Source organism: Ambystoma mexicanum, chromosome 4q (assembly GCF_040938575.1).
Source record: "Ambystoma mexicanum isolate Mex_15411 chromosome 4q, UKY_AmexF1_1, whole genome shotgun sequence".
Taxonomy (NCBI): domain Eukaryota; kingdom Metazoa; phylum Chordata; class Amphibia; order Caudata; family Ambystomatidae; genus Ambystoma; species Ambystoma mexicanum.
This window is the reverse complement of record NC_090928.1, coordinates 817,912,124-817,926,905: the sequence shown is the minus strand read 5'-3', so window position 1 is coordinate 817,926,905 and position 14,782 is coordinate 817,912,124. Positions and strand designations below refer to the sequence as shown.

At 40.9% G+C, this 14,782-nt stretch overlaps 1 protein-coding gene across 23 annotated transcripts in view; it reads right to left on the bottom strand.

The window, feature by feature from the left end:
- The window catches only part of NRXN1 (neurexin 1), a 2,019,102-nt gene that overhangs the window by 766,294 nt on the left and 1,238,026 nt on the right, over nt 1–14,782 (bottom strand). For 15 of the 23 annotated variants that reach the window (XM_069608380.1, XM_069608381.1, XM_069608367.1 and 12 more), the window contains one exon: nt 14,545–14,571. The exons of the other annotated variants lie outside the window; for them this stretch is intronic. In XM_069608380.1, coding sequence (XP_069464481.1) covers nt 14,545–14,571 — 27 coding nt within the window. The remainder of the gene's footprint in view (nt 1–14,544; nt 14,572–14,782) is intronic. 23 annotated transcript variants of the gene reach the window in all.

Here is a 14,782-nt window from a genome sequence, read left to right as displayed (position 1 = left end):
ATTTAATAGTTTTGGTTTGTTATGCTAGTTAATCATTTTATTTATTTATTTGATTTTATTATTTTGTTGTCATATCTGAAATGTTGATTTCACATGCATATAAAAACCACGAATGAAAAGACATTCAAACATATGTGGACACTTCGGTGGGAAAGAAACGTGTACAATATTTCTATGAGGACTTATAGGCTAATTTAGGATCTGTTTTACTTTTGTTATGATTAAGCAGTGCTTTGTTGTGAAATGTCTACATTTTCAGTTTATCAAATTGCTATTATTTCAATTGTGATTCATATGATGGAAAAAGTGATATGTACATTTTAAGGCATTTCCTCCAATTATGAGTTTGGTTGGCAAATTGTCGGAAAAAGGAGGGATTATGTAAGAACATGTATGGGATTTTATTGCCAGCATACAATAGACTTTAGAAAACACAGCCAGGCCCAGTTTGAAACAGCAGGCATTCAGAGCACACATAAACATTTGTTTTTTTTAATAAATTAGTGTTCTGCCAGGTTAAAATAATGAGGTGCAGGATTTATATTGGATGCTTCATGTGTGAAGACTACAGTAGAGTACATAACTGATGAACATTACTAACATAACTAAAGTACTAATTTCAAATTCTCTAACATTATAATGCAGTCTTTTATGCTAAATGAGGTACAGTCCATGTTTTGGGTGCACTGTCTAAAATTATTTTTTCAATGAAGAAATGCACACTAGTGTTTCATTCAGCTTGTGGAGAACAGAACATATCTAAGATGCAGGAAGCAAAATGAAACAGTTACTCTGGCTATGAAGTCTTCATTGTTTTGAAAACGAAGTCTGGCACAGGGAACATTCTTTTTACCCTGATTGGTAGGGATTATAGGCAAACAAGTCACGTCAACAAGGGGCTGAATGAGAGTTTTGCTAATGAAGAAAAAAGAGGGAGTTGGCAGTTCATGCTGGGTTGAGGAGACAGACAGACGGTGCTATCTATAAGGGTCGAGCACTGACTTTGAATCTAATCAGTTGGCGTACCCCACACATGTACAGAGGCATTTCACACTGAGACAGGGACTGCGAAACACAGCAAGGTCGTGCGGGACTTCAAAGATTACTGGCCTTGGTAAGATAAGTGCTAAGTGAGGAACAGCTAGTATGTCATACGTGTGTGGCTAGGATGTATTGCAGTACAGGGAGGTTAGGAATATTATATGTTTATTTCTCTCTCTATGTTCAAAGTGTGTGAACATTAATTCATGTTTGCGAAATGACTGTTTGTTCTGTTTTGTTCTTTCTTTTATCTTGCAGGTGATGCTGTAAATATCATGTGGTAAGATTTCATGGTCTGTAAATGTCATGTAACACAAAGTGCAGATGATGATGTCATTCATGCATCTGTGAATCATTTATATATGAAGTGCAAAAGTGATGTTTATACCAGTGCAGTAGTTTATTTACCAATGTATCATTGTAGCTAAAATAGCAAAAAAGAGAAAGTCAGTAATAGACATCTACAAAGTAGAGAGTCATGTGCAATGTGATGAGTGTTTCCTTCCTTGCATGCTGATGGGAAGGGGTGCCTAATCCGGCACATAGATTACTGGATGTACATAAGCCAGTAATATCAGCCCCAAAGTATAGGTGGCACCTTGAATAAAGTCATTGGGTTGCGACTAGAAGGCATTCTAATAGAAAGGAAAGGTTTGTTTTATGATGGGGTTATAGTATATAAAAAAAACATGTTCACCACTATACGACATGAATAAGATCATTCTGAAAATACCGCACAATAAGAAACCACTAAAATTACCGCCAATACAATCTAACAAGATATGGTTAATAAAATAGAGTGATACCACACAGACTCTAAATGTAAGGCTATTTTACTGCCAGAATTACTGCCAATATTTTTACAGTAAGAAAATGCCACCAAATCCCGACTTTACTCCAATAAAACAAAAACTCCTACAACCATAATTGGTCCAAGCTTAGGCAGTCCCTGAATTATTAGAACATCTTTTGCTTTGGGAAAATGTTAAAAGATAATCATGGGTCGAAAGCCACCATGTTGTTTTTCTGGGTAGCTGGAGCGCTTCTCAAGCCCAACAAAACTCCTGAAAGAAAATCCTCAGCAGACCAAGGTCTGGACAACCTGAATGGGGGAACAATATGCCATCTTCCAAACAGGAAAGATGCTCTGTGACCACTTCTGTGGTGGATTAGCACAGTATAAAAGCTCTGCAACAAAACATAATGGTCTGCAGAGTTTTTTGGTTTTTGGTTTTTTCTTTTTTTTGGACCACGGTACGAATATATAAAGATTTGCATATGTAGAAAACAATGTGTATTGGGAATAAGAAAACAGGCACAAATCAACATCAACCTTTGGGATATTTTTTTTTCTGTTTTCAAACCATATGAGTATATTATTTGCAATATTTGAAGAACATGAAATCTCCCCAAACCGAGTGTGGCCCAAGAGAATAGATTGCAATTCACCACAAAAAGAGCCCTTTTTATGTAATTCTGAAGCAGAAAATCCCACTGAGCTAAAGAATGTAGAAGAGTTCTGAAGTCATTGTTGGCAGGATGGTTTAAGATTCTTTACTACAGGAAGTTAGGTACAACGTTCTATTACCAGTCGGATTTAGAATGCAAGTGTAATACCGTTCATCGGGCATGGGTCATAAGTGTTAGCGAGTGAAACAGCGTAGCGTGCATTTTCTCCTAAGATTCAGAAATCAGTCTGTTATTTTGTAGATGTTTTAAATATGTGTTTGATTTTAAGTAGGATTTTGAGGTAATGGCATACAATCCACAGGTCAACATCCATTATGCAGTACTGCTAATGGACATAATTCCAGACAGAAAATACTCTTGTGTACTTTCCCTTGTTATCAGCATATTATGCAAGGTGATGGTAGATTTCAATGTATTATTTCCAAAAAGTTGGCAGGACAATTAAATAGCACTGCAATAAAATAAGTCCCTGTTGAATGCATATTTACTAGGGAAAAATAATCTACAAAGAATGTAAGTGCCATTGCATATGCTACAGAGTTTGTCTCCCAACATCCAGGAATTGGAGGGATCCATTTCAGGTGTGAGACCGGAGGCTGGAGGTGAAATGAAGGGGGTAAGTAAGGTATTGTAATTATAGATCCATGTCCTTGAAAACGAATCAGGGCTATGTAGCCTGTCCATGCAGTGTAGATGTTCCATTCCACTTGATAATCATTACTCTTACACCGGTGTTATCCCAGAATAGCCACTCATCGCCTCGGACTGACCCACAGTGCGTTGGCCAATGTTGTTCTCCAGAGAGGAGAGGCACATACATTTACAGCAACATGGCGAGTCAAGTGCAGGCGAGTATGTAATTCAGCAAAATGAACATGTCATTATGACATCACTAAAAATCTGCCAACGCTTTCAAGTGCCATATCAAACTATGTCTAGGGCTTTTATACAGTGTGCATGTCTCTGACTAATGCAGTTCTTTCATCAGGTAGAGAATTACATGAAAGTGCGTGTTTTCTGAATTAATTACACTCTTCTTTCAGATGTTAATTAAAATGAAGTGTGTTTTCATGTAATGCTTAAAACAAGAAGATAATGAGAAATGCAACCTGGTCAACGACCGACTTTTCTGGGTAACGATTTGGAAGCGCACTCAAAACACTCACACATTACAGCTGCAATTATGACCCGCACTGAAAGCACTGTTTACTGTGTGTAGACACAATGCAATCTGCTTGCAGAAAAACATGATGCAAGTTACTGGGGAATATCTAACCGCACAATGCATCTGTAGTTGACATGTTCATCAAGCCAATGACTGGCAGCAAAGGATGCCCTTCGGACAGGTGGTGGGGGGACGCAAAGAATGCAGGTCATGACTGAATGCAGGTGTGAGCAAATCATGACTGAACCCGGAACGCATCACCTGTTCTTTTGCCTTTGTGCATACTGCATCGGCACTGTGATCTTTATTCTCACAGGTCAATGCTGAAGGCAGTTCTAGCATGGCCTGGGTACTGCATAGCCATATTACTCTGCTCCTATAGAAAGACACAACATCCATAACCAGGCTAAGGAAAGGTAGATCCAAGCCCTGATCCAGTGCATAAGGCCACGCGTCTCCCTGCTTGAATAGTTCCACTTGGGATACGGTTCCCACGCCTCCACAAAGGCAACAACATTCCAGCATTCAATGGATTGTTCGATATTATTTCTGAGTGAGATGTGCTACTGAAGAAACACAAAAGGGAGTGTCTGATGATGTGTTCTTTTAAAGTGCTTTTAGTGGCAGTCTTCCTAATTGCTTACACTTTTCTAGACATATGTGTGATGAAATTGTTTCTTCTGTAAGTCTGATTGTATCCCCTCATTTCCTTTACATATTTCAATGGGCCATGAAAGAGAAAGAGTGAGGTCAGATTTGGCTTCTGCCAGCTCATGTCACTTCATTGACCAAGAATACGTAAACATGTTAAGTGGAGAATAATGAGAGGGTTTTAGAATTAAAATGACCAAAAGTTAAACTCTCTAATCTGAAGTCTCCAGGTGCCCTGCATAGTGCCCCTCAGGAAAATTAGTAAGAACTATTAAGTAGAGGAGGCAAGGGACTAATGACCCATGCTCTACCTATGCCCCATGCCCACAGGCACATGCACCTTTCCCTAGACATGACTGCAGCTCACATCCATTGAGGAAAATATTACAGATATGAACAAATCCTTGATAGGTGTTATTGAGGAACTATTACACACACCTGAGTTATTTGAACATTGTCTTCAAGTAATCGTCTCCAGGCTTGAGTCTGAACCCTATTGAGCTTTTCAGCAGAATTGATCTTTTTGCACTTAAGAGTGCTAGTAGACCTCTATTGGCTGCTGAAATGGATTCTTCCACTTCTGCGGCTCCCTGGCAGAACCACATGCGTTCTTGCAGGGGTCATCTCCCAAATATATAGCTGCCACTTAATGTTCAATGGGAACATGGAAAAGGCTCTGTCCAATCTAAAAAAATATATAATGTGGATGGACCTCATTTTCCTTTGACAACATAGAGACTGGAGCGCTGAAGGTCTTCACCCACTTCCAACACAGGAAAGACAACACTTCAAGACTCAGTAACTGGTCCGTAAGTCTCTGAGTAACCACTCTCCGGGGTACTGATCAAGGGCATTATAATACCGTCAGCCATGCCATTGCCTGCGGTCAGCTAAACTGAACATATTCCACATGTCCCATCAAGATAGAAAAGATGGATCAAGAAAAGCATTCCTGCTCTCGTCCCTCCACATTGGAACACAATCCTGCCACACCTTGAAATCAACAAAGATTACATTAGATTCCGGGATGGTTTACAAACTCACAGCGTTTGCGCCCTTTATGGTGAAGTCAAACCATCAAATAGATCGCCACACACCCAGTCTGAATTAGCCAGGCACTCATTCCATTCCCCATCTACTAATATGGCTGTCCCCATCAAGTCAGCTGCCTAAGTCTGGTCACATCATCTCTTTGTGAGTTATCGAGGGCTCTTGGACTATTCCACCATGTAATCGTCATACTCCTTACCCTGTGGAGGACCATGCTTTCACAGGCACATTAACCCAAATCCAACCAGTACATGATCTCAATCTCTATAATGTGGTCCTCATCCTCTTTGTTTGAATTCCTCCCACCCAAGAACCATGATGCTTCTGTAATGTCTACTACTATACAGCCTCAATATTAATAAATAATCAGGTAACAAACAACATGCTCAATTATGTGCAGTTTTGCTGAGGCAGTCCTTGGACGAGTCAATTCACCAGAAGCAGCAAGGACTGATGGTTAAGACAAGATGTTGGACTGGCATCTCCTTAACATGGTATGATAAAACAATTGGGCCTATTTTATTCCAGCTTTCATGAGGAAAATGAGAGGGGCACCAGCTAGCAACAATCAACAATGTCACAAGGATAACTCAATTCTGCCAGTCAAGCCTTTAATCCACCGGCTGGGTGAGCCATAAATCCAAGAACTGTGTTTTGTAATATGGGTAACATATACCTTAGTGCCAAAACCATCTGTTCAGGTTAGGCACATTACTGATTTCCTAATACGTGCCTTGCATCAAAAAAGCTAGTGTCCTTGGGCCTGACTTACAAAATGTTTTCCAATGGGATTGCACTATTGTAGAATGCTTTTGTAATTGTAATTGTTTATATAGCGCTTATACACAGGTGGAGTGCTTCAAAGTGCTTCAAGGTGGGAGGGGAACAAGGGAATACAGTAATCATTCTTAGGCCTTGAAGTTTCCGAATGAATGTAAACAGAGAACTAACATACTAGGCCTGATGCATTTCTCCTAGTGCAAGTGCATGAAGTGTTACAGTTGGAGGGTTGGGGGGGGCAGGAAAAGCAATCATTATTAGTCCTAGTACATTTAGATCATGCATGCATACAGACGGTGGAGCGAGGAAGAGTGGGAGTGGGGGCACAAATGCCTCCAGTCCAACAGGCCCTGAGTTAAGTGCAGAGAGGTTGCCTCACTCGTGGAGTGTAAGCTGAAAGCGCAGACATGCTTAAAATAGTGCAGTGGCCCGGAGGCAAGTACAACACTGGCTGCGGGCTAGGGGGTGGTACTGAGACCTGTAAGGCTCTGAGGTGAACCAGGCAACCAGTCAGCAAAACTGAACAGAGTTAGGGAGGAGAAGAAGGAAGGAGAGAGGAGAGAAAACAAAGAAACATAGGTTAGCAGGGGAGAGGGAGAGAGAAGGATGAAGAGAAGAGGAAGGTCTTAAGGATCTTCCGGAATTTATGGTGCTCTGGCTCAAGATGGAGAGAGGCAGGGAGGCTGTTCCAGAGGGAGGCACCTGCAGAGGATAAAGATCTGCCCCCAAATCTCTGTTTGTGAAAGCGGCTCACCCGCAGAGAGTTGGAGGAGGACAAGCAAAGGACTCTAGAGGGAGAGGATTTAGGAAGAGTGTGTTGTAGATAGTGCTGGCGCCGGCCGCAGAAAGCATTGTGGATTGTGCAGAGGGTCTTGAACTTGATCCTTGCAGCCACGGGGAGCCAGTGGAGGGATTTAGCACAGGAGAGATGCAGTCCCTGAGCTTGAGGCCATGGATAAGTCTTGTGATTCTGTTCTGGACGTATAGGACGGAGTGTAGAAATAGGAAGATTTAGAAAGAGGCTGTTGCAATAGTCTAGCCTAGAGAGATCCAGGGTTCTTGATGTGGTGAGCCTCTGAGGGGAAGTGAGAAAAGGTAGAATACCTCTGAGGAGGTGCAGTTGGTAGTGGGACTTTTTGGAGATGTCTGAGATGTGAGAAGAGAAATAGAGAGTGGAGTCGAAGATGACCCCAGGATTTTTTGCCTTTGTCATTGGTAGAAGAGAAATCCCTCCCCATCATATTTCATTGGGCCTCATTATGAGTGTTGCGGTAAGGCAACAACAGCGGCGGTAGTGCTACCGGGGCCTTTGTTACCTCACAGCAACATTCTGAGTTCTGCTCGCTGGGCCGCTCTGTATGCCTGGTCAGACCAGACGTGCAGAGCGGCACCCGCAAGCAGAACAGGATGGTAGCATTATTAAGGGGGGCGCTCTTACCATCTGCCCCATTCCCATTGAGCCCTATGGGGCTCAATGGGAATGGGGACGTACCGGGTCTGGGTCCGGTACCCGCAAATGGGAATTACCCGCATACCCGCAAAGGTCGGAATGGCCCGGTAATTCCCATTTTTCGGGACCAGGACCTGAGTTTGGGGGTAGCCATGCCGGTAAAAACAAAAAGGCTACCTAAACTCGTAATGAGGCCCACTGTATTTTACGTACTGATGAGCCATTTTGCATGTCGCTGGAAAATAAACTATTTTAGGAATGGTGTGTGTGTGTGTGTGTGTGTTTTAAACATGTATATTGCTCAACAAAGTCCTGAAGGGCATTGTGGAAACTAATACTGCAAGCCAACAATGGCCAAGTCTGTTTTTGATAGATCTCTGAGTGGGAGTAGAATGCTTTATCCAGGTGCAAACCTCTCTTTAAAAAAATACAACAGACGAATATCCTCAGTGTAGGCTGCATTCAAGGGACCCAAACAGAAGTCCCATTCACATGACCAGCAGGATTTTAAACACTGAACCAAAACGGCTTTCCCAGCGTTTTATTCAAGGAAAAGTGAAGAGCCTATCTAGAAAAGGGTCCCACCTGTCATTACCAAAGAAAAAGCCACATTTTAATTCACAAAACAATGAGGAACCAAAAATCGCTTTCACTTGGAAAACAGGATTTTTAAACAGTGACACAAAAACGGCTTGCATAGGTGTGTGCAAGTAAAAGCAGTTTAAATGTGAAAATGTATCACTGCTCACAGAAAATGTTAGGGAAAAGAAAAGATGTGCCAATGTTGACAAAACGCAATGTATGTTATGTTTCACATACAAAACACTAGTGACATTTGAAAAGTAGCTTTGTTTTCATTGAAAAATGTCAACCCAAGACAAACCCCTTTTGCTGGCTGTGGGACACTTCACAAAGAAATCCCCCTCTGTCGGTTTGGATTTTACACACGCCCAGCTAATTACCAAAGGCAATAACATGTCCTGCTAAAGGTGTTGAAATTGTGTGTTATCCAGACCTGCAAGCTCTGAAGGCATTGACTGCAGGAGAAATTCCCCTTGGCTGGAGCATGACCAATATGTGTAGCAATGGGTGCAACAACTTCAATGAGCAAGCATCCAACACAAAAAGAATGATATAAAAAAAAAATTAAAACTCTGTGTACAGGCTGATCCAGTGAAAACAAATGGCCGGAAGGCAGGAGAATGGCCATTTGTCTCACATAAAGATTCAAAATTAAAATAAAAGGACCTTTAATATTTGGGCCTTTTCCTCAGCAAACATAAGGTGGATTTATTTCATGTATGTACTATTTTCTAGGTAATTTCTAGGTGATTTTGGAGATATAAAATTCTTCCAGCTGCAACTCGGGGAACTGTAATTGCCAGTTAAACTAGGTTTCTGGCTGATCTGAACATGTATCAAATGTGAGAATTGGTGAGCTGGTGGAGAATACAATTAGGAATATGGGTAGTAACTTACATATTCATAACTGCTATGCTTTTTATGGAAACGGCAGAAATGTGCCAGATGGCCGTGCTACATAGTACAGACCTGATGGTCGGCTTATCTAATTCCGCATGATTAGCTGAATGAGAAAATATGTATATTATGACAGTTGCTAGTAACATTATACATTTGTCATACATAACTAGTTTATGCCAAAAATATAAAAGGAGAGCAAATGGCGATTACAAATGGGTATCGCCATATCTTGCTCCTGACCACTAAACCAATCCTGAATTGGAGGCTGTGTTTGGGAGGAGAGAGAAGTGTAACTGTCAAATTCTAGTTGTGGGAACTATTGCAGGGTACTTCCCCAAGATTGTAACATTGGTGGTGTTGTTGCTGCTATATAAGGCGAACTGCACCAGGAGGAGGGAAAACAGAAAGACAGGGACAGTCAGAGGTGGTGACATTTGCCATCAGGAGGGCTGTTGAAGCTTACCATCTGACAGCTGTAAAGAAACTCCAAAGGATATTGCTGAGAGTGCACCTGGGTGGAGATGTCTATTTCTAGGGTGGCCTCAAAACTGACTGGGTCTTATTGTGGAAAGCGGGAGGCCATCTTTGAGAGTGGAGTGACCAGACCCCTGCCCTATCTTTCCAGAGTGTCCTGAGATGCAGGTGGCTTTCCAGAACTTTTAAAAGAGGCTTTATATGTAAGTTGAACTGAGCCTTGGGAAACCAAAAGGTAGGAGAGTCTGCTTGCCTTGAATCATTTCCCTTTTTTTTAGTTCGCGTGGGGGGGCAAAATTGTGTAGATCCTTAGCCTATTAAACTAAAAATATTACTTTCATTAATTCCCCATTTATTAGAACACTACGTGGTGAATTTTGTTAAAATTCAAAATTAACAAAGCTTACTTCCCAGTGTGTGCTGGAAATTATAGCCTATCATTTAATTGGGTACTAATTTGTGTCCTGTTGGCCACAACTTTTTTAAGGAAGAGGGGTGTCTTTGTTCTTAAATTAGTCCAATCTTTTTGTCCAACTTTCCCCTAACACAGGTCTTTCAGGGGATAGGGGTCTGAAATCCAGAATTCCCCAAATTATTTCAGTTTTCTGTCTGACTTCCCCAACACCGACCAAAGCAGGGGGGTCTGAAAAACAAACCACTAAATTACCCTGTGTTCATTTTAAACCAAAAGTGTGGGCATAATCATAATTGCCATATGTATTTGTACACATCCTGAAACCCTACTCCTAGTTTTTAAGCCTGCAGGAAAATCAAACTTGCACAACACTTTTATAATTGTTTTGGTTATTGATCAGTTTAATTATTTCTTGAAGTGAAATTTGTAGAAAGTGAAGAATTGTGATTGTGTTCTTTTCAACTCACATTTGTGATGTATTTATGCTGAGAGAAGTTAATTGAGTTGTGCCACGGATAAAGAGGTGTTTGACATTTCTGTGTGAATTTCTATTGCTTTTAATTTAAATAAATACCAATATATATTTCCCATACACCGGCCTGGTTCTTGGCTCGTGGTTAGCTCATGGGATCCAAGCGGCATGATATGTGTCTGAAGTAGGGCTGAATAAAAGAATCTGTTAAACAGTCTGTTGCATCACACCTTAAGAGGGAAGGAAGGACATCTCTGTGTTGAGGGTAGCTTCTCAATACTTCTCTTTACTTAGTGAGCCAGTGGGCACACACATACAATAACAAAAGATCAAGGGAAATAGTGGATCCAGTAAAAATGCAAAGCTCCGTTGTCATTGTTGGGTCCTGAATGTGTTGTTTATTTTAGAAACAACTCTGTGATGCTCAGCCAGGTTTAAAACTGGTGGAAACATGTTTGATCCATTTGTTCTTGTTATGTGTTCAAATTCTCTTATGTTTCTTTCTCCATTGCTGCCGCATATACGTGTTTAGATTCTAGAGTGTCTCCTACATGGCTCATGGTTTAAATTGTACCTTGTTAACTACATTTATTCATAGCAATACCATGCACTAGTCTAGTGGTACGTTTGTGGTGCAGACAGCGTTACATCATGGCAAATGCATTTTATGTGGGACAGGCAACAATGACGATATGCATGACAACTGGGGCAGACTCTTGTGAAACATTTCTGGTGAAAATGTCTTCTTCGATAGCTTTATGGTGTACCACAGGAGATTCTATGTTGTGAATGGCTTGAATGCTGTTATTCTTAAACGTCTACTTCTGGAATTGAACCTTTTTTAGATGTTATGTTAAGATTCTGGACCTTACATACCATGAAGTTAGCAACTAGCATGGATAAAGTTTGAGAAGAGTGTAATGTGTTGAACAGAATACTGCACTTAATTTGTACTGAAAGTATCTCTTCCCTTACATTATTGATATGATCATGCCAGCTTGATTGGAGGGCTGATCGTGTGCCTCTTGCTGGACTGAAACAGCTTGGGGCTGGAGAAGTGTGGTGCTTTTTCAAGGAGTTGGCAGTAGACATGGTTCTATAGGAACTTGTCCGGGTATGACTCATTAGATACAGCATGATCGTTACATCAGTCATCTGGGTTTGATTTCAGGGTCTATAGGAGGAACTGGACAACAATTATTGAATTCTCAGGGGACTAATCCTTCTTCCAGGGAAGAAGAAGTTAGATGGGTATGGGATATGCCTGTATATGTGTGCATACTATAACCCTCAAGATGTTCAGTAGCAGCAAGCATAAAGGGAATCCAGCTATAAAAGATCTTCCCTAGAATGGGGCATTTAAAATGAATTTCTTTATTAATTGGCAACTAGCTCAGTGACATCAGTGTATCTGATTTGTAATCGCTCTGGCCACTACATTGTAGTTGTCGGATGGAAAACATTTAGAAGAGAGGAAGTTATTAAAATGGATGACCAAGAGAAACACAGATACAGAAATGGCTCTGCAAGGCCCCCATTGCTGAACTAACAATGGGCTAATGGTTTAGGTGTTGTTGAGGTAGAACTCTACTACAGACTTTCAGTTGATTGACTGAAGCATGCTTTTGCTAGGGTACAAAGTTTTGGCATAACGTTTTGAGTCTCACTAATCAGGAACCAAAGATCTTTACCATGAATGCTGACATCAGTTAAGCTAACTAATGTGTGACACAGAAAAAGCAAGGGACACTGAAGTGGATCACAACTCCTAACAAGCTCTGTCATATTGCAATTCATTTAGGCAGTACTTGAGGCAGGCCAAGTACTGTGCTGACCGGCTATGGAAGCTTAGTCGCCATCCAAACTCAAAAAGATTCTGCCTGTTTCTCATTGAGGGCAGCCAGGAGTGTAAATGTAGATCAAATAAGGGCTCTGGGGAGACCACTGTGGGACCCTTCAAGGAACAGACACTCAGTACTACTTTAGGTCTACAGAGTATGGACTGACTTCATTATACAACCAAAGAAGCAGGACAGACTTGCCTTGCAGTATGCAGACCAGAATGAAGTAGTGCATGATTGTATCAATTGCTTAAAAAAACAAATATCAACATCTCTGTCACCTTTTTGTCCTGTCTTGGGAATGTCATCAACTCAGGAGAGAACCAGCAATCTGCCTAGACTAGGCTATGCAAATCTCACTTGCATCGAGGGTCAGAACTACCATCGCACACTAATTTCTGAATGTGGAGTGTCACAGCTCTTTGTAACAAATTGTCAGATATGAGAACCATGGAAATGTGATGGGACCATGTGGTCTAACACAGCTCTCTTGAGTGTCAATTGCAAATCCATGGAGAACTCACCAATAATACAGGCCAAGTACATCATGTTTATATCATAGGTGCGAGGTTGCACCTGACTTCTTTACAGAACCCGAGAGCAAATACCGAACAGTTGTTCTTACAGCCACACATTTGAATAAGAGATTGCACAAAAGCAAATTGAAATTAACAACATCTACCAACCCAAGGCCAGATTACATAATCTTTGCACAGATGCAAGTGCAAAGTTGCACGATATTAGCAGTAGGGCACAGTTTGCCCTATTTTTACCAACACTGGGACACATTAGAAATATTTTGCACAACGATAAGTGCAGTTTGGCATATTAAAAGCAACAGGGCAAAAATTGCCCTACTGCAAAAAAGATACATTTCTGATGCATTTTTTTTGTTTTTCACATTTTTGAGCAACAGTGCTTTTCTGAAAGAATCAAAGTATTGCTCATCCTTAAGTACTCCCTATTAAACATGCTGGTATTTCTTTATCTGAAAAGCGTGGGTGCAAAACAAGAAGCAATATACCACTGAAAAAGGAATGAAACATTAGAGGCTTACATCAGAAGGACATGTCCTCTAAGAGTGTCTCATTGTGTCTGTGCCCCTGATAGGGTACTCACTCTGTCTGTGCCCCTTGTGTCTGTGCCCCTGATAGGGTACTCACTCTGTCTGTGCCCCTTGTGTCTGTGACCCTAATAATGTACTCGCTGTGTCTGTGGCCACTGAAGACTCTATTTGCAATTCAAGCCTAAAGAGCACGTTTTAAATAGCTGAACCTTTGAATTAGAAACAGTTCAATGCATCACATCACTTACAACATGAAATAGCATCCGCACTTATTCATATTATATCATCACTCGCATTAATTCATTCCACGCATTTTGCAGTCAGCTGATCATTTCAATTGTTTGAACTCCATCGATGACTTCATACAGAGGATGTTTCACACGTAACCCCCTGCTGACTAACACTGTTCCACTTCTGTGTATTTTCGAATACACGGTAGGTCGTTTGTGCAGCACATTTTTTGTTTCATCATGTCGGGACGTCTACTGTAACCCTAGGGATATTTAGAATTTGCTTTTAGGAATGGTGCTGTTTCTATGCTAGAACATGTCGGAATTAAACATATGGTTCTCAACATCAGGGAACATCTAGAATCGAGATCAGCTGTGACAGACGCATCACGTCATCCACCCCGGTGACCGCAAGAGGCCAAGCATGCCAAGCATGTCAAGCATGTACGCATGTCCTCTATGATCACTGCACATCCGCTCAAGCAAACGCACACTTGGAAGATAGCAATGCAATCCATGCATCTGGTAAACATTGCCCGCATTTACTGGAAACATGCATAACAAAAGTCCCTGTGTTAGAGGTAGAGATTATTCCTTACAGTTTTCATGGATGTAAAAAATCATCATGCAAATAACATCTTCATCAACACTGAAGTAGCCACAATTGTATGTTGCACATACATACCCATTAAAGAAGAGTTGTCTTATCTTTGTGTAAAAAGTACTTTAACACAATTAGTAAAGGCATCCTTTAGTTCAGATGTGTGGCTTGTTCCTTGGCAGTTAAGCACATCACGTCCGTTTTACACAATGACTTTTTACACCCCAGCATAAAATGCCTTTCTCGGCACTGGGTCAATATGTAATTAAACAGGAATGCATCATGTTGACTGCCAGTGCATGTCATTTAACAATGGAGAAGAAAACACATTTTAAAAATGTTGAATAGTCACTTACTGGAATTACAGTTAATCCTGATACAGTCTAGATGGGGAAGAATAGATGAGAAATGAAAATTTATCCTTCAAGGTAACAGCTGCAGACATCCAATAAAATGACAGTCCACCCTTCCGGGGACGGACACATGCAAATATGGCCACTCAATACCATTATTATTCTTTACATATTTCAGTAACCCAGAGATAAAAGTGAAAATATAGATAGAACATTAACTTCAAAAATGGCCAAATTCAAA